This window comes from Cynoglossus semilaevis, chromosome 4 (assembly GCF_000523025.1).
Source record: "Cynoglossus semilaevis isolate Cse_v1.0 chromosome 4, Cse_v1.0, whole genome shotgun sequence".
Classification (NCBI taxonomy): Eukaryota; Metazoa; Chordata; class Actinopteri; order Pleuronectiformes; family Cynoglossidae; genus Cynoglossus; species Cynoglossus semilaevis.
In genome coordinates, this window is record NC_024310.1 from 4,043,073 (window position 1) to 4,069,780 (window position 26,708).

Here is a 26,708-nt window from a genome sequence, read left to right on the forward strand (position 1 = left end):
AATAATTTCTATCTCTCTATCTATTTTTAATTTATTTAACCTTGTATTTACACTGATTTCTTTTGACAACTCTAATTCATGTACTGGTACCCAATTATCATTTGTGTCCTTACGTAATTTCGGACATGCAACTTGTGGATTTAAAACAGTCTTAAAAATAATTAAAAAAAAACCTCTACAACCAGTCTGTGTAAATGTATGGCTGCCAGCGTGTCACCTGTCTCGGAGGGAGTCATATATTTCCCGTCCTGGGTTTTGGAGACATTTATCATGCTTGAAATTATGAAATTGAAATGTGTTTAAACAGCCGAATGGGACTTCATTCTGACTGGCTCCAGTTTTTCTTTCCAACCCATTTATTACATCAGCAGTTGCTCCACAGACGTATGGTAATTTATGAGCCCCCGGTTTGAGAGGCACTGAAGCAGAATACTGTTGTATCTGTTCAAACTCCCAAGATGCAAAACCCACACTAAACCAGGCCAATCTTCCTTTCATCTTCGGCAGAGCTGCCTCTGCCTCTCCCTCATGACTCTGGCATTTACACTCAGACAGTGAGTGGCTCGATGAACAGCAGTCAAACGGCCGCGTGGTGTTCAATAAAACCATGTGCTTCCCACTGGCCCTCGATCAAACCCAGCCCCTCCCAGCACACCCAAACTTTTTTGATCGTTGCGTGTTTCCCCTGTGAGTTTAGTTGAAGACTGAAAAAGTTGTTTTTGTATCAAAGTTGCACTGTCTTGAATTGGCCCACATGAGGCGCTCTTGTTCGTTTGTCTTTGAATATGCAGGCCTACGTCGGCAAACCTTTTTCTTGAGGATTTTAAAGGACCTGAAACCCACCACTAGGTGTTTGTTGGGGCTCAGACACTGTGTCTGATTGACAGCTACAGTGTAAATGCACAGGTGGCTCAATGGAAACATTTATATCGGGAGTGTACAATCCCTGGTTCAGGGACCAGTCCTGGTCCATTGGTCATTTAATACTTTTTTTATTCAGAGATAATCTGGCAATGTTTCAGGGCAAGATGTAAGATGCCAAGAAGGAAAGTGAGGCGGAGGAAAGGAAAGAAGGAAGGAAGGAAGGAAGTATGTTGGAGCTTACTCACAAACAACACAAATCATGGGGTCAAAAATGTGGTTTGAAAATGAAAGCCGACACATTAAATAAAAGTCCAATTCACGTGGGTCACAATCAGAGGCTGAACGTTTTTGGCCTGTGAGCCAGACATTTAGCTGAGGTTTGTTGTTGGAAAGAGCTTTGAATGTTGGAGAGTGAAGAGTAAAGGACAAGAGGACAAAAGTTCACCTCTCTCTCTCCCTCCGTCCCTGCCTCCCTGCCTCTCTCTCCCTCTGAGTCTCTCTGCCCCTGCCTGTTGTAAGTGCTTATTGTTGGCGGAGGATTTGAGGAGTGTGTGTTTGTGGCCCAGCTGGGCCTTTTATATGTGCATAGTGCTGCACTGCACTTTAGAAATTCCCTCCACTGGGGCTTTTTTCTGATGTGGCTGTTTTTATATTCTGCTTTAGGTGAGCCACGCTTGATGGCAACGCTATCAGCTCTTTGCAGCCCAGCACATAAAGGCTTTTGATTTACCACCTGAAGACACTCACTTGTTCTTTCACAAATATGCATACAGTATATTCCTTATATAAGGTACACAGTAATGCCTCTATGCTTTTTGCACAGTTTTCTTTTGCCCTTGACTCATTTATTTTGCCCTAAAAAAAAAAAAAAACCTCCTATTTCTTGCACCTTTACACATATTTCGCCTTGTACAAATGGCGATTATGAGATTTTCTGCGTCTGTGTCAGAGAGATCATTAATGCCGAGAGGGGAGATACGACTTAATTTTACCAAAGAGAAACAAAGTTTGACAGATTGCTGGGGAGATTACTGTTGTCAGGAGTGTGGACTGAGCTGAGAGCACGGTGTAAATAAAGCTACCTGTAGGCTCCTTTCTGCACCTAGTTGTTAAATCGATTAGAACTCAGCTTGTGTTAACATTTTATTGACGGACCAAGAAAGATATGGCAACTGTGCTAACCTCACAGACACGCTGAAAAGAAAGAAAAAGCTGGAAAATATATCAAAGTTTTTCCTTAAAAGCTACTGTCAGGGTGTTGTTTGAGGATGGATTTAGAAGAAGTAAAAAAGAAAAAACGGTGTGAATGTAACAGCTGACAGGATAAGAAAAACAACAATGGAATAATATTATTTTTTGCTCTGTTTTGACACACCTTGATTTCAAATGTTCATCGTGACGGGATGAAACACACAGCGTGTTTTATGGCCCTGTTTATGATCTTTTTTTCCGCATTTTATAAAATATTTGCCTGTTTGAATTTGTCAACACTTGATCGATCGTAGCCAAACAACCCACTGGATGAATTTTAACTCACTGTTGGCAGGTGACACGGTAGAGGGGTGGTTATTGGTTCTGCCTTACACCTGAGAGATAAACGGTTCAAACCTCAGCAGTTATGGAAAGTCTTTATTTGAAGAGTTTCTTGCACACATAAAATGTGGAATACTGTCAATTTTCATTTTACAATGAGCTTCATTTAAGTTTCCAAACAGTGGTGAACTTACAGCTTGTACACACTGTTTTAGTTGTTGTTATTGATGTCCTCCCTACACAGTAAATAATAAAGGTCAAAGTTCACCTGCTGAAACTGTCCCTGGTGAGAATGAAAGAATTCAGCAGTGCTCATGGGTCTCTCCTCAGGATTGCACTGGGAACGAAATTCAACACCGGCAATTTCCTGAGCGAGAACGGCCCATTGACCAATCGGAACCTGGCAGTGATGACAAAGCTGTTCCACACAAATCTGTGTGAAAATCATATATCACAACACTCTGCTTTTGTGCCGCCAGATCTATGTATTTATTACACTTCACTTTTTCAGATTTGTAATTTTACCACTAGCAAAACAGTAGAATCGTTCTCCTGTGGAAATGTGTTTGATCTTTTTTTTTTTTTTTTCATTTTGGTTCTCCGAAAAACAAACATATCTTTGAGTTTCATCTATAATTATTGTTTGTTGTCGGGAAAAAATAAACCAGCTTGGAGAGAGAGAAGGTTTAGAGAAAGACGAGGTGCAGAAAAATCAATCAGAGCCATTACACTAAGATGAGACATCGCCAAGACAACAAATGTCGTGGAAAAGGAAGTAACTGCCGTTGAACGACACTCGAAAGAAACTGATTACAGAAGCACTGAGCATCTCTCCACGACTGTAATCCAACTTTAAATACATGCAACTCGCATGTATTTAAAGTTGGTTTACAGTATATATATATATATATATATATACAGTATATATATGTATATATAAACTCATCTATCATAATTAGGTCAATTGTATGACATGTCTAAAATAAATACAATGGTAATAAATATTATTTTAGTTTGTCGTCATCCGTCGTCATGGAGATCTGTTATGCTAATTACAGTATTGTGTCGTCTGTGAAGCTGGCTGTCAGTCGCTGACGTTCAGCGTTGCTATGCTACTCTTTCACAGTTTTTAGCCCTTTCCAGTTTTTGTATACGTTACTTCTTGCTCTACGCCAACTCCCTCCGCTGGTTAACTCAGTTAACTGCACAATATTGCCGATACCTTTAGATGAGGAGGTAAAGAAAAATATGAAACAAAAGACAGACAAGGTGTGGGTGCTGAAGAGATGAGATTTCAAAAATTTAATTACATCAAAATGTATGGGCCCAAGGACATGATGTTAAATATTTAATTAGACACAAATGGACAGATGGAAATTAAATGTAACTAGTTTTCTGGAATTATAAAATCAACTTTAGAGCCTGACACCAACATGTGGGCAGATGATCGGCCTGTGAAGTTTGAAGTGAATAGTGATAAAATGAACTGTTACAAAAAGTGAGACAAGAAAAAGAAGAATTGTATCTTCTATCTAATATGTAGTACAGGGGGTCCTCGACGACCTTTGATAAAAGGTCATTCTACGAGAGCTAGTCATTTAGTTCATGAAATAAAATCTCCATAACACAGTAAATATTTGAGAATATATGTTCTACCACGTCAGAGGAACTGCTGCCTTACAGCAATCACCACAGATTGATTTGCTCATATTTGCAAAACTCCTCTGAGAAGGTGAACGGTTGAAGTTGATGGTTGAAGTTTTATGGCTTGTTCCTGAACAGGCCTGTGACACGGTTAGTTAAACTGAACCACACCAGTAAAGAGCTAAACAACGGGCTGAGTTATGAGTGCACTATATAAAGCTGAAGGAAAGGGAAATGATTGCATTCCGCTTCCCCTGACCTATTCATACAGTATCGATCGGTAAGGTTTAGATTCACTGTTGGAGCTGAATATTCAATATAATACAATGTATGGGTGATAAAAGGTGGCTCATACAACTCCATGGATTTTCAATTACTAACTGATTTGTTTGCGTGGCTCTCAGGTCGTATATGGTTACATCATGTTCAGCATAAAACACTAAAAAATATAAAACACTTAAGTTCCTCGGCCTACCGCAGCAGCAACAGCTGTATATTTTATTCGGACTAGCACCGTGTTGAAACAATCATTACAGTGGTAAATATTGATGCCCTGAAGTGCCACATTTGGATGGCACCTCCCTGAAAGAAACAAAAAAATATATTTATTTCCCTCAGTGTAGATTATTCTGCTCAGTGCCATTTCCAATGACAAACACGCCTGAGAATGGAAATTTTCTCCTGTTTTCTTCTTTACATATATTACAATGCCAGGCATCTGAATGCATTTTCTCGCTCACACCATCATCTTACTTGCTCATCATTTCCTTTCCACACACTCTCGCAGTCATTTTCCTCAGCCCTCATTCAGGCAGATTGGATAAAACCAATTTTCTGACAGCCATGTTCTGACAGTGGTTATATTGAAACAGCAATTGGCGAGGTGAATGTTAAAACAAGATAAGTGCAGGGCCATAAAAGTGAGCAGCAGATTTTTGTTTTGCGAAAAAAAAAAAATGCTGAACTGGATGCACTTCCATGAAGCATTTCTTTATGTTGATATATATGTGGGTAATTTTCATGCCTGCACTCTCAACCGTCCTTCACAGGTTTCTCTCTACATCCATACGGCACTATAAACTACTCAACTGGAGCCGTCTTGACTTTAGATCCAAATCCAAAAATAGTTTTCACTTTTTTAAACAAAAACATTACTTTTACTTACAATGCCAGTTAAATTTGTTATTGTATTTCATTTTGGTTTAGAACCAAACTGGTCAATGTTTTACACCACCCGTAGACTGTATATAATAAGTGGACTTGACCAGTGCAGGATACAGTGTTGTCTTTTGCAATGAACAAAGTGTGTTGTTCACTTCAAAAATGATGTCATTTTTTACATCAATAAATGTTAATTGAGGCTAAAATCAAAGGCAAAGATGATTGGTAGCAACCAGCGATTGACGTGCAACGTGTTGCATTACATTTTGAAGGTGCACACTCGTATCTCCATAATTTCTAACATTGTATCCCTTTCATAAGAAATGACTGAACAGATATTCTATTTTTTTTTTATGCCTCTAAGCGTTGCTCTTGTCATTATAAAAACAGCACACAGGCTGTGGGTCACTTCTTTGTGCAGGAGACCATCCAACACATCTGCATTTATTCTGTCCATGAAACTATGATTACCTCCCTGTCCTGAGGGCAAAGGAATAAAACTGAGTGAGTGAGAGAGAGAGAGAGTGATAGAGAGAGACAGAGGGAGAATGCTTATATTCCAGTGGCTGTATCTTCAATTTCCTTTCAAATTGCCAGTATAATCCTGAGCCTCTCTCTCTCTCTCTTTCTTTTTTTTATTTTATTTGTAGCTGCAGCTCTTGTGGGAGTGCAGAAAAGACTAAAGGGCAAACCAAGGACAGAGCACAAAGTGGGATGTTATGCACACTGAGTATCTAATATTCCATTATCAACGAGGGCACATGCAAAAATATTTGTCCAACAACAAAAGACCAAAACATGAAAAAACCCAGTTTCCTGTCATCTATGCACGTTCATTTTTTCCTCCTCTCCCACATCAGCTCCTAGCTGTTATTTAATGTGCACTTTTTTCTGCCTTATTCCTTTGACCCTGTCACTCAACACGAGCTTTTACTTTATGTCTGTGGTATTATTTGACTGCACAGCATTTGGACGACTTTCACATTGTTCCGCAGTTGTAGATATTGTCCTTCATTAGGACATGTTTGAGTTCTCGAAGGCTGTGTGGACGCTGTTTGTGATGTCACTAACAACCAAGTGACTGTGAGGGAAAAGTAGGGCAGACTGTCAGCTCAAGGCTGTGGCTGATGTTCATTTGACTATGGTCATGTGTCAATCAGAAGTTCACTGTATCGACTACCCCCCACCCTCACAGACCTACCCCCAACAGGAAAGTCCATGATTGGGAACTGTGTGTGACTGGGTGAAGTCTGCAGAGGCGAGGGCAGGAAGTGTTCAATGGCAAATGTGATCATTTATGTCAACTATTAATAAATATGAAGGAATCCAACAAAAACCAAATGTCTTAAAAAATTGTAAAAAAAATTGTACATATATATATATATATGTATATATATATATATTGCTAAATAAGTAGATCACAAAGAAAGTGCTGATATAAATAAAATAGAAATATAATTTTGTGTATCGTAGAGACCACATACAGCTACATGCATCTGTCAGGTACATCACTTTAGCCTGATCATCCTGAGCCAAAAAAGACCAGGCAGCCCTGGTCTCGATGGACCACAGGGAGAGGGGGAAACCTCTATTTCCATCATTTCCTGTTGCCTCCTCTCTGTGACCCACTTCTCCTGCTGGAACAGATGCTCCCCTGACAGCAACATCATTTACTCACCTCCCTCTTAATTACCTTCGTTAATTAGCCCTCATAGCACTCAGCCCCTTTTTGAACACACATGACTTGTGCTGTGTTTCCGTGTCTTCAGGGGCAGCGATAAGGCAGGTACATCCAAGATAACGGCGAGAGATTTGTTTTTTTTTTATTTTTGGACGAGGGAAGACGTGTGATTGTGCGATGGATGTAAACAGTTCTTTATATTGAACATATTCTCCCTTTTTTTTTTTTTTTATTTCATCATCTGATACCATTACAGCAGGGCAGTGGTGGCCTAGTGGTTAAAGAAGTTAAGTGCCACCTGCTCACTAATGTGATGTGTTAGTGTGTGGGCAGTTGTTTGCAGTGACAATATTGCACTTTCACTTTCATATGAAGCCATTTTTCCCATGTCACACATCAGGCATTGCATTTTTGGGTTTTTATTATTATTTATTATTAGAGGAAAATAAACAATAATGATTCTTACAGATGTTAGATAATTATGCTAATATAATTCAAATAATAACATATTATTATTATTTATTAATACATTAATATAATCATTTTGTTGTATTGGGGTTTATTTGTTTTCTTAAAGCAGCTGTCTCAAACAAACAAGTCCCCTCATTAGAAAATATTCTGATTTGTTGATTGTTTTACCACTGCTTTATGAACAGCAACTTTATAAATCCCTCCCCCACAGCCCCCCCCCCCGCCCCTCTTTCCCCCCCTCATGGGAGTCAGCAGTGAGCAGAAAGCCCCCCATGTTCAACATTCTAGAATTGCTGTTATTGTCAAGTGACTCTGTTGAGGGTTGAGTGACTAAATAACACGGCCTTCAATTTTCAGCTGAAGCAGGCTGTGAAGTAGCAAGATAAAGTGTTAGTAACATGTTTAATACTTAAACTTTATTTTAAAAAATGCATCATTTTAATTAAAATGTTTCTTCGCCAAATAAATGGAACAAAAACACTTTTCCTTGGCTCACGGCCACACGCCACTCTCTGTGTGATTAACAAAATAAATAAAAAAAAGCTAGAATCCCAAACAATTGACCTTTAAAGCGTCTAAATGGTATTGATCTGATTGGTCGATACCTTTTAGGTTAAAAACCAAGAGCATGGGTTTTTGTTCGGCTCCTCCTGATAAAATGTAACAAAGTAGGTTTTAGTGTAGATGGGGTTGGACGTGCAACGATGATGTGTTCAGTGATGTTTCATTATTTAGCGTTCATTCACAAATATTTGCTCCAACATCGCAAGGAAAGCGAACATAGAAATTCACAGACCTTGGCTCCATTCGTATTTGTCACGTCGGCGCTACATGACGAATGCTAATGAAAACATGCATTTGTGACTGTTTTGCATCTAAATTAAATGCTGCCACTGATCCAGGTTTCAACGTGTGTTGCAATCCATAATATCGCGCAGGTAATAGCTCTCAATCCTGACAGGAGGAACAATCCTGGTGCTTGTGTTTGTGAGGTGCAGTCGTACAGGAGCTGGGCTGGAGCCAGGACAAATTGGATTACGTCTCACCAGTGTTCCCTCAAGTGTTTTATTATCCCTGAGCTGAAGGGATAATGTGATTACTTGGCGATGCCCTTTGTTAAAGTATACACTATTATCCTGATGCTACGTGTGTGAGTTCATTAACGGCACATTATGACTTGTTATACACAAGGCACTGCAGTGCAGTCTTAGTCCGTCATCCGACTGTCCGTCTGGACACTTCCTCCTACAGTATACGTGGGCTGAAATTAAAGTTTTACTGCGAGCACATTTCAATATGTAGAAATACGCAACATGTTACTTGATCAGTATTGTCTGTCTATCTATCTATCTGTGTATCCATAAACCTGTACAGGTAAAAAGCCTTCTGAAGGGAAAATATGAAGAAATACGTACAGACGACGTGCTTTTAGGAACAGCAGGTCGTCCTATCACAGACCTTGATGTTGGACGGTAGCTGCGGCTTGAAAATGTAGTTTATTTACACTTAATGAAGACACAGAGCTGTTGATATTAACATCACTGTGTTTTAGTATCTCGTTTGGACAGGGAGCAGATAACATTCAAAGAGTTGCGGAGTCAGTACTTCAAGTCATTCTGGACTCTAATTAGACAAGTTTGGCGTCAAGCTAAGAGAGCTGCTAATGAAGCTAGATAATAAAAAATTGCCCAGCAACTATTGCCATTGTTTTACTGAAGAGTAACTTTAAACAGTTACTCTGGGGACAGATTCCAATTTGCTTTTTCCAGCCAACTTGTACAGACTGGACCTTTAAGTGCCTCAGTCACCCTCAGCAGAGGACTTTGAATTAATTTCCCAGTGTGGTGCAATAGCACACATGTGATATGATCTGTGGAGGAGCATGTGAAGACAAGACAAGATGCCTTGTTCCCCTTACGCATGAATAAAGAAGCACCTGCTTTGATAAAGGCTGATAATGTCTGCGCTCTTCAGCAGACGCACTGTCAGAGACGAAGACGAGCTGATGATTATCAGGACAATCTGCTGTTTAATCATCAAATCCCACATTCTCTCTTTCTTTTTTTTCTTCTCTTTTTCTGTGTTTAACAGTGAATCTCAACTCCAGCTTCTATAAAAAGAAATACAGTTATATACTATATGTGAACATTTTCCCAGCCAGGGGTGCATTAACCACGAAGGCCCACTGTGAGGTCACTGCTGCCCAATCCTCCAGAGCACTTCTCACTGCAAGTACAAACAAGCTCTTCAACAGTGCAAGCAATAACAGCTTCATCATAAGTTCAAGTGCAAATAGCGTTTGATTTGAATTTAATCCGTGAGGGTTTGTACTTGTGCCCCGAACCTCTTTCATGAGAGAAGCATTTCATTATCTGTTGTGAAATTAGAAAATTCTCCCTCCGCGCTCTCTCTCTCTCTGGATGATTACAGTCCTCGCCACGGCTGCAACAATGGCTGCCACTGTGAATAGAAAAACTCTGAACCTCCTTATTGCCACCACTCCGAAATAATGCGGGAGATTGCTTTTGCAAAGCATCACTGATTTCGCAGCAATTTTAAAGTGAATGGTCGTGACCACAAAGACTCGGTATGTAAATGGGATTATTTACACAAAAAACTCTGACTCGTGGCTGTGACAAATGTTTACTGCTCTCTGACCTGCTCTGATCATGAAGTGTTGATAAATAAAGATGTCCTTCACACGTGGTGGGTCAGTGTGTCCTGCTCTTGCCTTACAGCAAAAAGGTCACAGGTTTGACCCCCAGTTTTAACTTACTTGAATATATGTGGACCAGCCATGGACAACTGGGATGGACTCTCCTGGAATTTGTGTCAAAGATAATTTTCCAAATCACTTTAGGTTCTACACAATGTTTGTCTGACCCGTGTGTTGGAAAAGTTCTTCATTGAAGTGTTTTTTTTTTTAATATTAGTGAAGTTAGAAACAGTTATCGGAGATCAATATCAATATTATCAATCAATTTCTAATACTTTTCCTGTGTAACTGAGGCTGTGGAAAATAGGAGTTTTTTATAAAGGTTTCAGTTTGTCTCACTGTAAAAAATGCAGCGATGTAAAAAAGGAAAGTGATTTTTCATTTTATGCAAAATGTTTATTACCAAAATATTTATTTTAAATATTCATATATAGAAGTGAAGAAGCCTCTTGGATGAGAGGTGAAAGTTTTTCAGAAATGTCTTCCAGTTCCTTCATGGAACTTTTTGACCTGGATGACTGAGAACCTCCACAGATGTCGGCTGACACAGTTGCCAAACCATCATTTCACTGCTATTGTGTCAAATAGTACATTTCTTTTTATAAAGCAAATTGAAAATTTAGTGTAATAAAAATGTCAATTTCAGCTCCACTGCAAATTAGAATGGTTCAGCTCGGCTGAGTGACAGCTCACAGAATCCTAATCTGTTAATGTGTTTCTGTTTTACGGATGAAGTCACTAACTCCGTGTTTTGTTTTCTGTCAGGTGATGAATGTGAATCTATCTGCGGGGGACAAGGTGGTGCTTGAAGATATGGGCTACGGAGAGAACACCATGCTCGCTAACGAGTCCATTCTGATGAGGGGGTTGGTGGTGCGAAGCCACAGCAACCAGATCTCCATCCGTCTGCACAGCCCGAGGGCTCTGGCTGCGTCGGTGCTGCTCAGATACCAGTGTAAGTCTAAATCACAGAACAGAACCCATCTGCATAGAACATATTGATGTAAAAAAGTCGGGATGGAATGGAAATTTCGGCCAGAGACGTTGATACTATTGATCGTTATCGCCCGGAGCTCAGACAAACAGAGGAAACACCGTCTCCAGGTCTTTAAAATACAAAGAACTTTATCCTCCTTTCAGATTACATTCTGTTAACTTGTTTTAATCGTGTTAATCATTTTGACCTAATTAGGGACAAAACACAGAAAAGTCAACATACACACACCCTGTCATCCATGAGAGACAACTACAGTATTGTCTGAAAAGACTCCTAATGTCACTTGATGGTCTGATAATCAGTCACTGATTCCAGTAACTGAAAAAGTGAATAATAATTAAAATAATAACAATTAATATTACATGAAATCATAAGGACAACAATATTTATAATCATTATTATTGTTATTATTATTATGGGAAAATAGCAATATTAATAATTTAAACTAAATATGAAGTTAAGTACAAAGACAGTTGTTTGCATCAAGGTTTTAAACAAACCTAAATGAAAATATTTTTAAATTAGAGAACTGGAAAAAAACTCAATGTCAGTCTATAGATGATGCACAGACGCAGGTCATGACCAGGTGAACAGGTCTACAAAGAAGGGATTCTGTGATGGGAACAACATTTACAAGGTTTATGTTACCTTCAGAAATATTATTATATTTACTTACTAAATTTATGGTGAATACAGAAGGAACTCATTAGGAGTTAATAAATCAATATACAAATAAATATATATATTTTAAATGTGTGAAGACGCTCCATAGCCATGTACCATGTATAAAGCGTTAATGGAAAAAGTCAGATCATTACTCTCTGAGGATAAAAGTAATGACCTGCAAGAAAAATAACACATCACAGTCATGTGTCATTGAGTGCTTACACTGTCTATTTAATTGTGATGAAACAATTTGTCACATTCACTTTAATGTGATCAGTTTACCACAGACAGCAAAGGGTGAAGCAGCTGTGTGTGACATGCTAACATGTCAACAGAAAAACAACATAAATATCAAAGGACAAAGATGACATTTCTCTAAATCTGGGCCTCGTAGGTTAGTGATGAGAGAAGAACCCACAGCTCAGCCCTTCGATCCTCCTCCTCTCTGAGTCTGCGATGTGATTGGTTTATCAACGTCTCTCTGCTCAGAGGCTCTGTTCCTGCCTGATCCCTGCAGAAGCTGTATCAGCAATAACAACACCGAGACTTATATATCATACACACAGCGCCGACACTATCAACACCGCTACAAATATCTGACCCATTTATTATAATCCCTAACTTTGCTGAAGTGATAGATACATGCACTGCAGTCGTTGTTGGGGAAAAATGAAGAGTCAGTGTTTTCCACTGATGTTTTTTTTTTTTTTTTTTCAGCAGTGCTTCTGTTGTGTTGTGAGTTTGAGCAATTCAACACTGGTCCACATTCATGTTATAGTCACAGTGTTCTTAAAGTGAAATGCAAATGAAATGAAATATTAATCGCATATTGATTCATTTATTTGTTCTTCCTTATTGCACTTTATTTGTCATTGACATGACTCAGGGGTCACAAACTATATTTGTCAGAGGAGGGACTGGACCCTCAAATAAAAACACATTTACGTCTATTATTATTATTATTATTATTATTATTAAATCTTTCATTTTGAATCCAGGCGTGGACTGGATCGGTAAACTTGCAGAAGTTTCCTTTCCTTGCTTAGTTTCTGCCTCAAACACTTAAACAAAGGTTGCAGATCAGTGCAGGCCACGTGTGCAGCTCTCGCAGTGAAGGAGCACATGTGCTGGCTGAGATAAGATTCATCACGTTGAGGAGCCGGTGCCACTTATTGTTCCTAGGCAGAGAAAGGAAAGTGCAGGCCAAGCAGTGGCGGAGGAGAATGAGAGACAGACAGTGGATTGTTTTCATGGTTGAACATCTAATATACAAATGTGGGGCTGTCGCACAAAACCCCGTTAAAAATTCAGAGCACATCCGTGTTCCATATTCTCACCCTGCCACCAGCCACTATACATCTTATAGGAAGTCATGCAGATAGAAAAATCCCCTGTGAGTGCAAGTGGTTAAAATGCATGCCCGTCAGGAGGCACTCTGTTTGTTCCATAACTGAAGACCATAGACAGGACAGGTTACAGGGGCTCTCATTATGTCATGTAGTATTTATGGTGGTAGAGCGTTGATAAAGGGACCAAATAGGGTGACATCATACGTAGCCAACAGTCATAAAGTAGAAAAGTGTAAAGCTAGACTTAACAAGTTCGCTGACGACTGCTGAACTTTTGTCTCCATGATGATAAAAAAAACAAAAACAATCTCATCCTCACCTTTGGATATTTCAGTTTACCTGCAGCGTTGTATTATTGTGATTCAACACAGATAGGATTTGATGATGAGGATTGAGTGTCCTCAATAAAATAAAATAAAAACCACTGCAGTAAAAACCATATCACCTGCATAAAAATTATGTAAATCCCTAAATCCTTGCGATGTAAATGAAGTGTTTATTCTCACCCAAACTTGCCTCAAAGTCATTACTGCCTTTCCATGACATTGTCCCAGGATTAGGAAAAATAACCTTCATCATAAGACTGAATACTGACACGACACGAGCTGTTATTCATCGTCATAGTGTCAGTAATTTACCCTTATCTCTATTAGACTTTAGGAAAGTTTTGAATAAATTCACGATTGACTCATCAGAGACACAGTGCACAGTCTGTTTTAGACACAGCTGTGCAGTTAAATCAACAGTAAAATCCCATATGATAGACAATTTAGGGAGGAGGAGCGGTACTACCATGGCTTTCATTTACACCAAACCAACACATGGACACAATTCAGTGCAAAAGCCAATCACATTAAACTGTCGCCAGGGGCTGGAGCCAATCCCAGCAGTCATTGGGCGAAAGAGCGTGGTTCATCCTGGACAGTCGGTCTGGTTGCTGTTACAAGGCCACATTGCGACACAAATGGCCATTTACACTCACATTCATACCTGTGGTCAATTTACAGCGTCCAATTAACACAGTCCCTGATCTGCTTTAATTTAAAACTGTATTTGTAAATACAAATACTATAATTCACTGGGGAAAAAAACTGAATATCTCACTAAAATAGTGATCGATACTTCAGTTTCCCCACTGACACAATTAAAGAAAATTTTGAACATTTGAATTTCCTTGTTGCACCCCACCCACCTGGCCACTTTTCCACCATGTTCTTTACTTATTAAAGAAAATTTTGAACATTTGAATTGCCCCACCCACCTGCAATAGTACTGCACTCCCCTGTTTTGGGAGCTACTGCTCTAAGGCAACAATGCAGGCCACTTTTCCACCGTGTTCTTTACTCCTAGTATAAAGCAGCAAAATAAATAAAAATCCAAAATTGATTGAATAAAAATATTCAACTCACCTGAGACAGAGCTCCAGGAAAAGGCCACAAATATACCCAGTTACATTGGTTTTTGGAGCAATACATTCATTTGTGGGACTTCACCCAAGATTAAAAATATACAATACTATTTTGCAGTTAAAAAATACTCAGCCACATGCAATTTACAACATTTATGAAATGCAAAAAATTACAAAATATTCCCAATTTTTTGTGCATGCACTGGGTCTTTTTGTCATGGGTTTTTACTTGCACCAAAATAAGAAACATGTTTTATTACATATTAATATATGTACACTGTTTTATAATTACCACAGCAGCTGTGTTTATATGAAGCTACATGCAGTAAGATACGTGACAGGAGAGGTATCTATTTTCTGACCGTTGAGTTCAGCAGACTTGGATCACGGCCATTCAAAGTGATGGTAATGAGAGATATATTTAAATATTAATTTTTAAAATGACCAGCGTTAATATATTTCAGAGTTACACGAGGACCCTAATTGGATTGCGATACATCGTAAGACGAATGACGGAGAGCAGAAAGTGAATCTATGAACTGCATGCTTCATCTAGTCACTTGATTGAAAACTCTGATGGCGCTGACAGAAGTGGTGCCAGAATATTGAACTAAGTGGGGAGAAATGAAAGGGCCAGCTCATTCTTTTCCCTATGTAATTACACAGCATTGATAAGCCAACAAACTAATTAAAAAAGGCCATGTCTCTAATATTCTTTAAGTCATTATGAAACTGTAATTACTACAGGAGTCTTCCATTAATTAATTATGTTGCCATTTCAAATGGCCCCCTTCCTTCCGCAATAAATTACTGCCATATGAGCAATTAGCATGAATCACAGCACACACAAATAGACCAGGCTGCCAAGCAGAAAAATTAGAAGGTATGATTTCTCTATCGTGAGGCTGTGAACGGAAGAAAACACACGGCTCAATAGAGTCCCCTAAACAAATCTGTACATTAACAGCTGAAGGTTGTCGGCAGAGTGTGGTGGAGACCGACTCTGAGGTCCAGGACCAGGGTTGAACATTGTTATCAGACCTGAATTGTACTGGTTGAAGCATAAAGTTAAAAATACTTGTATATTTTCCTTTTACATATACGTGGCCAATCCACCTCCATCCCATTACGCTGCTAAGAAAAGAGCAGTAGATTATAGAAGGATTGATGGATGTCCAGCACCCACTGTAAAAAAAAAAGCTTTTCAGTGAATGATTTGAAGCTGAGTCTCCACCTGGTTTGAAAGTATGAAAAGAAAATCACCACATACAATTATCGTGAACCATGAAATGTACAAAATTAATAGTAGGTGTGACAATTTACAATTCAGGAGAAGCTGATTTTACCTTGCTGATGTAAAGCCAATCGTCTCTGGTTTCTTTGGTTGCTTTGAATTCCAAAAAACTAACATCACAAAAATGTTTTTGAATTACCAAGGGCACAGTATAAATTTAAACATTTCAGTTCATTTCTTAAACAATTACCTTCAACACAGAACCGACTGAATGATAGGAAATCAGCCCACACAAAAGCTGGCTGAATAACCCGGACAGCGGGGAGTAAACATTTAAATGAGTACATAAAGCAGAGACTTTTATCTGAAAAGAGAAAATGAGTGTTTTCCAGGCCAAGAATCAGAAGAATGTATTTTTTATTCACAGCACCGATAAATTGTTTATGCAAATAAACAAACCCAAAGAAAACTGGCAATGTCACTGTGTCATTTTGAGTAGAAACTGGTTTTGATCTCCCACTAATTGGTAGGAAAGCATCAGGAGACGAGGTGACTGCAGTCATGTAGATACGGTTATTTATAGTTTCTGTGTTTTAGGAGAAGAGAAGAATGAAGAGTGGGATTGTTGTTCAGCACAGCCGTTCTGTCCATACTCTGTGTTATCACTTCATGGTCGAATGCTGGTGGGTTTTCTTTTTTCCTCTTAATTGCATTTGCGTTTACTTTTTCCTAAATTTATTTCATCAACTGATTTTTGATAACATATCGACAAATTAGTTTAGAAAAAATATGCAAAGTATGAACACAAGATAACCAAAAACTTCAATTAGGGCCTGTTCTTTGCCATTTTTAAGAACACAAAAATTAATTTGGCTCACAGAAACTTTAATGTTTTATTTTGGTTTTTCAAAGAGTAGACGTCTCTCTAAGATGAAGTCGACTTTTTCTAATCAAGAGCATTGGCTTCCAACAGTTTTGCATTTGCACTTTAAACACAGAAATTCAATACATTTATGTTTTGTTTTTTTCACAGGTATGACTCTGTTCAAAGTCTGAAAGCTTTTTGTTTCTTTAAAATGTCAAACCAAGACAATCTTTTTCTTTGGCTAAAGATAATCAGCCAAATAATGAGGTTTCTCAAAAAGTTAATCTGGAAATAGCCTTTTAGCACATTCCACTACTTTCTGCAATCCACTTTAATTAAGGTAGCTTAATTGTGAGCTCATTAAACAAACATTCCAATTTTGCCACTTTCAAAATGGCTCATAAAAGTGTAAAAAACAGTAATTAAACCCATTTAAATGCAACGTATTTCTGAAGAAAAATAAAAAAATAAATAAAATAAAACTGCCCGAATGGTCAACGTGGAAAGCGTAACAATTTAATGTAAGAGTGGGAGGGAGTGTGAGGTCCCTTTGGAAAACCCACTTTTGTTCATGCTACTGTGCCTCAACACAAACAAACCCAACCCTGATCCTGCCTAGGAGATAATCTTATGATGAAGTAAGGTTAACTTTTAACATTTTATTTTTTTTACATTTGTTTGTTGACTTTTTCAGTGACCACATTTGTGAGTCACTCTGTGCCAGAACGTCACGGTTCTCTGGAAAGTAGTTATGAATCATCATGTCATTTTTGTCCTGAACACTTCATAAAAGGTTAATAAAAAAGCACCATTAGCCATAATCCACTGTCCTTTCCCCTCCGGCTGTTAACTCCATCGTCTGTATGGTTTTCCTCTAACAGATGGCGTCCCTATAGCACACAGGTCTGTCTTTCAAAGTTGTTGCTGTAGAGATCAATCATAACATTTGGCCATATGGTTAAAGTCTTTACAGCGAAGGCAATTTATCAATGTTCAGTGGTTGATGTTTTTAATTCGGAGACTTCCCTTCAAGTTGTCACCTGCTGGTTTACTGGCTTCCAGTTTGAAGTCTCAGGCGGTCACATCGTGTTTACTTGACGGTAGAGCTAAATAAATATATTTATGATCATACTTCCTGTCTTTGCTGTCAGTCGTGAAGTCATTATGTAGCTCACTGTACATAAATTCAATCATCTTTTTTTTTCTCTTTTTACATCTCCCCTAAAGTACTCTGCTGCCCCCTAGTGGAAACATGCCTCAAACTTTAAAAACATAGCCATAGCAAGGATTTTTTTTTTTTTTTGTAAAATCTAAATGCTTTTTTTCACCTCATGTACTTTGCAGGAGGTCAGTATCAGGCCTGGTCTTGCAAAGATTACAAAGGCATGTCTCCTTGTATTTGATTGGCCGGCCTGCAGTGCAGACTTGTCTCCTGTTGTAAATATCTGACACGTTAAATAAGGAAATAAGAAATGATTTTTCTTTATTCAATTGTTATATTCAACCAGGGACAAAACTCATTGTAATTAATAGGATTTTATGCTGGTTTTCCAACATATTGGCTTGACAGAACAAAGATTAAATTTAGCTAAAACATTTACAGCCAGAAGATTCTGTTTCCAATTCCTCCTGTTTCATGATTCTAATCTTTGTAATAAAAAAGTTAAGGACTTAAATGATGATTTATGGTTTTAAAAAAAGTTTTAAGGATTGCTTTTATTGTTCAGAACCGCACAAACATGTGTGTGTATTTGTGCAGGTCCCATATTTCCATATAACTGTGGCTGAATCATTTATGTATTGAACAGAATGCTGCTCTCACAGATCACAAGGCACTAATCATGATGTATGAACTAATGTTCCGAAGTAAAATCAATGGAACGTCCCTTTAAATAATCCTTTCATCGGCGCAGCAGAGTTGTCTGGGCGCCTGTTCCCGTTAATTGACCAATTATACACCAACTGTGATTGGATGTAATTTATCTCATACACTTCCTGTGCACCAGACCGTTTCCTCCATAACATTTCCATTGACATTGACTATTCAAAAAAAAAAAAAGAAATACATTTCACGTTAGTGAAAAGTGAAACCCCTATAGAAAAATTAGTTTTTCACTGTGTTGTTATGTTGGAAAAAACAAACTAGCAGCCCATTGGTCAGTCACAGTGATGAATTGTCAGACAATTATCACCTAAACCCGCAGCTCCTCTCAGCATTGTTGTGCTTTACATTGACCCGACTCCGACTGTCCTCATTTTCTACCACAGCGGGCATTTTTAAAGCAGAAAATAAACTCTTTAAAACCACTCCACCTGCTCGGCTCCACACAGCAGACATCACGCGTTCCAGCAGCAGGTAGGTCAGCAGAAATGATATGAAAATTAGTAGCTACTGTACACCCATCGTCACCTGGTGGCTCTGAAGACAGAGCTCCCCTTCGATGACGTTTAATATGCCGCAGCTCTCACTCTCTCTCCTGCTGCGTTAAAGGAGTTTTCATTGTCATATAGTTATTGATGGAATCTGGGAGTGTCTCTCTCTCTCTCTCTCTCTCTCCCTCCCTCCCCATTCTCAGTTTCTCCACTGCGCTCTCATCTTCATAACTGACCTAATATTCTCTCATTCACAAAAAGCAGAAAACATTTCTCTATCCATTTAACCGAACATATTAAAATTGATTTTTGTCAATAATAGAATAGAATATTTTAACATTAGTAATGTGCATGTTACTATATTTGTCCTTGAAATACCCTTGAAGAATGAGAGCTAAGGTTTGATATTTGTCCTTGAAATACCCTTGAAGAAAGCGAGCTAAGGTTTGAGGGAACAAATCTGAACCATGTCATCACAAGCAACTGCGTCATGAAGATCTGTAGGAATATTCCAATGACAACACACTGAAACTGATCGATCAGTGATGTCTGCGTACTTGTGCCCATCCCACATGTGCTGCCTTTAGGATAGACGGTGGAAACAAACCCGCTAATGGAGGAAATAACACGTGTTCTCAGGGCAGAACAGATGCTAATTTTCACAGTAAGACCCAAAGCTGCCTGTGATGGTGGTGATTTTTTTTTAATGAAGACATGTGATATAAGCAGGAATTAGACAATTAGAAAAATGTATTTACTGGCAGATATTAACAAAATACATTTTTTGAATTTGTGTGCAGACTTCAGAGTGTGGGGGAACTCCAGTAAAGAACAACTGCTAATGAACACAGACAGCGTGAATTACTGCTGCTTTGCATCAGTGCCTTGGTTTAGCAACAGTTGTAAACGTATGAATCGCTGGAAGCTTATAATTATATTTTAAGTTCTGCTATAGGCTGAAGTCATTGGTCCACATCTATCGACTCACTTTCTTTATTTTCATCTCCCCAACAACACATCGAACTCTGCAACAGCCTGACGAAATTCTACTCATTAGAGTGAGAGAGCTGAGCTGTGAGAGAGAACGTAATTGCTGAAGTCACAATGGTGGGCCGCATCAATGCTGTGAGCATCAGCAGCCAATGGTCCACCTCAAGAGGCCGATCACAGACCCTGTCATTACAAGCCCCATATGTTCTCCAGAGCAGCTGGTCACCAAGAGAAGAGAGAGTTCTAGTTGTTGCTCCTGGATGATTTAGCTCTTGGTGGAGGCTCGCTGCTGCATTCCATGATTGGCTAATTGAAAGAAAGAAAAAAAAGAAAAGAAACGGCAGGATGATATTGCTATAACAACATGTCTATGTTCCACCCCCACCAGCCCCCACTGAGTTAGGAGTCTGCTGCAATAAAACATGAATAAAAGGAATTGTGGGGAGTGCAGAGGGGGCTGCACAGTATGTTAAAAGTCTCCTCCTTGGCTCATTGACTCCCAGCGAGCAGGGAGTGAGAAGAGGAGTGCTCTGTTTTCATTGCAGCGTACAGTAGATTAGACCTGAGCAACAACCAGACAGCAGTCTGCTTGTTCCCTCTTTTATTCCTCCCTCTCCTCTGCTCCATGTATGATCATCCACCTGGGGGTTTCTACCCCTCACCCTCATCTTCCTGCTGGCTATTTATCATAGTTGATGGTCTTTGGAGGGTGGTGGGAGGAGGAAGGGTAACGTCCCAGTGGACTCAAGTCAGGGCTTCTCCTACTTTGTGTTTGTTTTCCTCTGTAGTCCTCTTTGTTTTGTGTCCTTCCCTGTAGATCTCAGCACAATTAGGACAAAAAGACAGAATAAAAAAACAGAGTCAGACAGTGAAGATCAGATTAAAGTTCTTAACATTTGACAGTTTCCAGATTTCTCCTCTTTTCTTTAGGTCACACTTTTCTTTGTTTCCTTTTCTGTAAATCGACTTATTACCACTCAGTGCTGACTCATTCAGTTTTACCCTTTAGAGACGTGTTTTTTTTTTTCCAGGCCCATTTTATTCATTAAATTTTGTCACATCTCATCTGAACAAAGAGGATGCGTTTAAACTCATGTCTCAGTTTGTCCACTCTTATCTACGTACAGTGGCCTTTAGGCAGTGAGTGTGTGGACGGATTCCAAGTTGTACATTTAAGTGTGTCACTAAGAGTGCATTTCAAACAATTGCAGCATATGTGCCATAAATAAAGCATGACACACCCTGAAGAAAATCCTGCTGTTGGAGCGCAGTGTGGAAACAGAGCGGCAAATGCATTCATCTCAGCAGGCTTTGTCAGCTCCATGCAATAATGCGAGGCCAGTGGTCAGCAGATAGAAACGCCCTGAGTCACCAAATGAGATTAGAGACTAATTTTGATCTTAGCGCCGGCGTGCGGCTTGAAAGCTGTATCCTAACGTTAGTGCCAGTTACATAAATTCAATTTACATCGTCTGAATGCAGCCAACCATTAAACATGTCAAATTGTTGCTCTTCCCGTGTGATCTACAACGTGGCCACGAGGCATGATTAGATATGGTCAAGGCCGAGTGTAACTGTGGAGAGACATTAATGCCCAGTACGTAGTCAAGCAGCCCAGAGGAAACAGTTACTACGTACAGTAGTATACCCAAGTATACTGTACAGTGTAAATACTCATTTTCCACTTAGTGCAGCAGTGAATGTTTTTATATTTCTCACATAAAGTACAACGACAACTGTGCTGCATTATATTTAATTGCCAAAGTTAGAGGATAAATAGGCTTTAACCAATCAGGATTTGACTTTCAAAAGTTAATCAGTTGATGAGTCTTGTAGTTAAACTAAGAAGCACAGGAAGGACATTTGTTTGTTTTTTTATTTTTCCTTCCATATCCTAACACTAAACACTAAATTTACTTCATTCAAAAAGTATCCAGTCATCCAGTAGTCAAACTGCGAGGTTACAACCGACCCTCCTGTACTTCCTGTGTACTTCCTCAACCTGAGAAATTGGGGTGAGGTTACAACCGACCCTCCTGTACTTCCAGTGTACTTCCTGTGTACTTCCTGTGTACTTTCTCAACCTGAGAAATTGTTTTTTTTTTTAAGCAACAAGGTTGTACCACCTCTGGAAACTTCGACCTCAGTTCCTGAAAGTTTCCTAAAAGTATACTCTCCGCTGAGTTGAGGACTTTATGGAGACAAGATAATAAAAATACACTCACATTTAGCCAGGAGGATTTCACTGTTGGTTTGACACCGTCGTCTCCAGACATGAATCAGTGTGTGTGTCGTTACATCAGAGGCAGGACAGCAGATGCATCTTTTAATGCCATTGTTTTCCCCGCTGCTGTAAAAGTCTATTTATAGAGATGAGAATAAATTAAGATTATTTCACCATGGGAATCACTCGAACCCAGCTGGGCCGTTGAGTCCAGACCCACCAGGACGGGAGACTTTATATGCTCGCTGACATCAGCAGCTCAGCTGGGCTCTTCATTCCTCAGACTTTTTTATGGGGCATATATCTATTCCACAGTTATTGTAGGAGAGCAAGGGATTTTTTTTATTTTTTTTTTACTGCAATGTATTAATAAAATTTTATTTTGTCTTTGTCATCGGTTTGTGGAGAAAACTAAACCAAAAATAGCGTACTCAGCAAAATTGTTGTACAGTCCGTTATATTTGATTTTTTTTTTTCATTCCACTTTCATTTTTGTCCATTTCTAATATTGATAATGAGTAGGAAATGATAAAAAACTGATGGATAATGTTTTTTTTTTTGTTTTAAGAAATTGCAGCCATTACAATATTTTACTTAAGAAATAACTTGTGCCGCTGTAAAAATATATTAGAGTTGGCGGATCAAAAGCCCTAGAATGTTACTGTTGTACTTTTACTGCTGAACTCCTGAAACTGGGATGAACCTCAATATGTCAATATTATCTTTAACATTTAAAGACTCTCATCTACTTCCTCATTCACTAAAGGCACAGAATTAGACAGATTAATGATGTCAGTAGTAAAAAAGTTAAAATGAAATGACCACATGTATTTCCTCCTGGGAGTCAGAGTAGAAGGTAAGGCTAAAAGGCTGGAAAGGTTTGTTTTTTTCCTAAAAACAAAGCTGTCAACCATCAATGTCTATGATGCAGCTTCTATAATGAGATTACACAAAATCTTGTTAGTGAATATGTGCCTTAACAAACCCATACAAGACTCTATATACATTTGAATTTTTTTAAAAACATTCTCCTCCTTCTCTTTATGTGTGTTTCAGGAATTAAAGTCCCTGTGTTGTGGAGTAGAAATTAAACTGGAAGCTTATTTTTTTATTTCTAGTAAAAGACAGGAACTCATTGAGGTGTACTTCTTTCCACTGATATGTTTTATATCTCCGCTTTTTCCAGCCTGCTCTCTGTAGGTCGGCGTTCACCCTCCAGTGAGAAATAAAAAGAGAAAGAAAGGCAGTGCTTATCAATAACATTTTATTAAACCCAAAACGTGACAAATGGCTATAAAGTCTAAGCAGACAAGACAAAGTGATGAAGCGTAAAGCAGACATTTTTCTGCTCCCAGTCAATTTGTCTCTCTGTGAAAGCTCCCTGTTAGCAGCAGGGTTATGGTACAACAACGCTAGCTTGATGGCTCTTTTATCTCCTTCTCTCATACCCACTGAATCTGGGAGCACCACATGTTTTAGTTTGTCCTGGATATTAGCACAGCGACACAGACTGTGGTAATAACTGGCTGAGGGAGTGATAGAACACGGCTGCGGCAGCAGTTTTGATGATGCTCCTAATGAGAAGCGTTTTTAAAAACAAACACTGGCCTTTTTTTTTTTTTAATCTCAGTTTCATTTTTTTTTTTTTTTTTAAATCTCTGTTTCGCGCTAGATGCTATTCAGCTCTTGTACCATCGCTCAGTGCTAACAGAGTGTTGGACAGGAGGGAGGTCGTAGGTTGTCATTTATTGGCCTTTGTAATCTCCCTACATATTTCCTGTCCAGTGGCACAGCACTGTCCCTGCAGACAGAATCAATAGCAGCGCGACTGCCAAGTCGTCTCGAGGCTAACGATAAAAGCAGGACAATTACTCTGAAACGGATCAGAGACTTTAGCAGAAATATATTAATACTTTGTTTGGCCCTCCACCTGGAGGCAACAGGTCTTTGGCAAAATCAAACAGCCACTCATTTCACTGGTCACCAGACGCCAGACAGCCAATGAGGACACGGCGCTCACATTTAAAAAAGACACAGTTCAAGTTTTAGATGGATGGATGGATAAATAAAACCACCAAATTTGTACATTTTTTATTAATTCATTTTTTTCTCTGCCTCATGACTTTTTGTTTATAAATAAAGATCACCCAGTGTGATTGCATTGTTTTACTACGTTTGTTTATAAATAAAGATCACCCAGTGCTTATAAAGATCACGCACTTTCTGCATCGGTTTGCATTGCTATTTTTTAACAGTAAAAATAAACAAAAAAAAGCAGATAAATCAAACAGACTAAATTCATCAAAGATATGAATGTGAGTTTCAATGTCACCCTGGAGTAGAACAGTAGACGACCTGTTGTTTTTCAACATCTGTTGATGTGTCTCTGAACCACACGGAGATGGAGAGGAAATCTCAGTCAAGGCTCGTCTGAAGGAGAGGGAGCCAAAGACGGCTTTGTTTAAACTGAAATAAATAATACAGGAAAATGACAGTTGAATGTTCATGGCAGTATAACTAAGCTTGATCTAAACCTAATATTATCACACAATTAAAGAAAATAATTCAAATATGTTCTTACAAATCTCACAGTAATAAGCTGTGGCCCTTTATTCAGTAAAACACAGCTCTCTCCACAGCTCACAGGGACAGTCTGCAAGGGTGTTCCAACAGACTCCAGGTGCCCGAGGCAACGGGACCTTGGAGGCCCTTCACTGAACCAGATCAAAGCCAGGTACTAGCATGGGGCCTCATTAGCAGGTATCCAACCATGCTGTCACTGCAGTGTTCTCTACACAGCCAATTATAACGTTTTGGTGGTTCTCACCAAATTGTCATTGCTCTGGACTAGAACAATCATCTTTCCTTGGAGACCCTTCTCTCAGCAACTGCCAAGCAGCCCTTGCCTGCTCTGCCAAAGCTGCTGTAACAGCTCTGGCAGGCTCCTTTCCTCACCACTGCACACCAGCATTCTGCTGATATTAAAAAAAAAGATCTTTTTTCCACAGGTAGCTGTGTTAGTCTGCAGTTTACTCTGTACATCAGAGGTCTCCAACCTTTTCCAGGTCACTGACCCTGAAACTGATGGATGGAGAGGAAGGAACTTGTGCTACAGAACATGTGTTGTTGTGTATAAACACTGTGTACATTAAACAGGGTCTAATGCTGCAGTATCTGTTATGATATCATGTTAATTTATATTAAAATAATAAGAAATATTTCACTAAGAAACAACTTCCTTCCACTCCTTTCCAGCTTGAAATATTTCACTAAGAAACAACTTCCTGTGCAATTTCACTCCTTTCCAGCTCAATTCCTCCTCACACTCTGTCTTGTCTTGTCCACTCTGGCTCTGATACCTGATACCTTTTCCTCCCTCCCCCCTCCCCCCGTCTCCACAGTCTTCGTGCTGAGCTGCGTCTTCCCCCGACGGCCTCTTTACGGTGACGTATTAGTGAGCAGTCTCCACGCTGGAGGAGAAGCGTTCTTCTCCTGCCTTACTGGATACCAGCTGCAGGGACCCAGAGTGCTGACCTGCCGCAATGCCAGCACCCCCTACTGGAGTGGCAAGGAACCACACTGTCTTGGTGAGTATTGGTTACAATTTACTAGACCCTTTTGGCTGTTGTTTAGTAAAAACTGTATTATAATAATATGACAAATATTTTGGAATTATTATTATATTATTGTTGTTATTATTGTTGTTATTATCCATATTATTAGAACAGAAGTTGTTTACACTGAAAATAACATGAACTAAAACTTGTACTTTTGGGAATATCCTAGAACCAACGTATATTCAGTAGGCAAAGATTTTTTTTTCCTGCCTTTTTTTCAATGACACAAAGAATTTAAACATAAACATAATTGGAACAAATGCAAACCCAGGCTAAAAAATACTTGCTGCTTTGATGTTGATGTCTTTCTTATTTATATTGCTGTCTGTGCCGCAGCTCTTATGTTGCAGCCTGATGCACTTGTTACACCCTTTGCTCTCTTTGCATGACCGCCTTGGAGATAGGCGGACATGGACTCCCACAGGAACATGTGGATGATGGATTTTTTTTTTTCCTTCTCAGTCCTGATGGGGCCGGCTGATGAATAATAAGTGACAATTTTACCTCTGATCATTCAGATCAACTTTGATGCACAGCGCGGCAGATGCATCTCTGAGCAATTTTTAAAAGGGAGTTTTTGTGTGGCTATGAATATATATCTGTACCATCTTGATGGTGTGTGTGTTTGTGTGCGTGCGTGTGTGTGTGTGTGTCTCTGAGCATTACGCAGGTGTATTTCAGTGTGATTACTGAAGTCTGGGCAGGATGCCACTGGGTTTACTCTTCCTGCTCTGCTTTAATTGAGCTTTGTGTGCATGAGTAACCTTGACCTGCTCAGCACACACACACACACACACACAAACACACAGCTGCAAATAGGTTTTCTGTATGCATTAATAAATCCGATCTTATCTCTGATGGTGTTTTCTTTTACACCACACTTTCCTAAACAGGAAAATTAATCAGATTTTTTTT

The 26,708-nt window shown here is 39.1% G+C and overlaps 1 protein-coding gene across 3 annotated transcripts in view; it reads left to right on the forward strand.

The window, feature by feature from the left end:
* sez6b (seizure related 6 homolog b) overlaps nt 1-26,708 on the forward strand; it is a 109,721-nt gene that overhangs the window by 59,798 nt on the left and 23,215 nt on the right. For all 3 annotated transcript variants that reach the window (XM_008308659.3, XM_008308660.3, XM_008308661.3), the window contains exons 4-5: nt 10,836-11,025; nt 25,578-25,763. In XM_008308659.3, the coding sequence (XP_008306881.1) occupies nt 10,836-11,025; nt 25,578-25,763 (376 nt within the window). The remainder of the gene's footprint in view (nt 1-10,835; nt 11,026-25,577; nt 25,764-26,708) is intronic.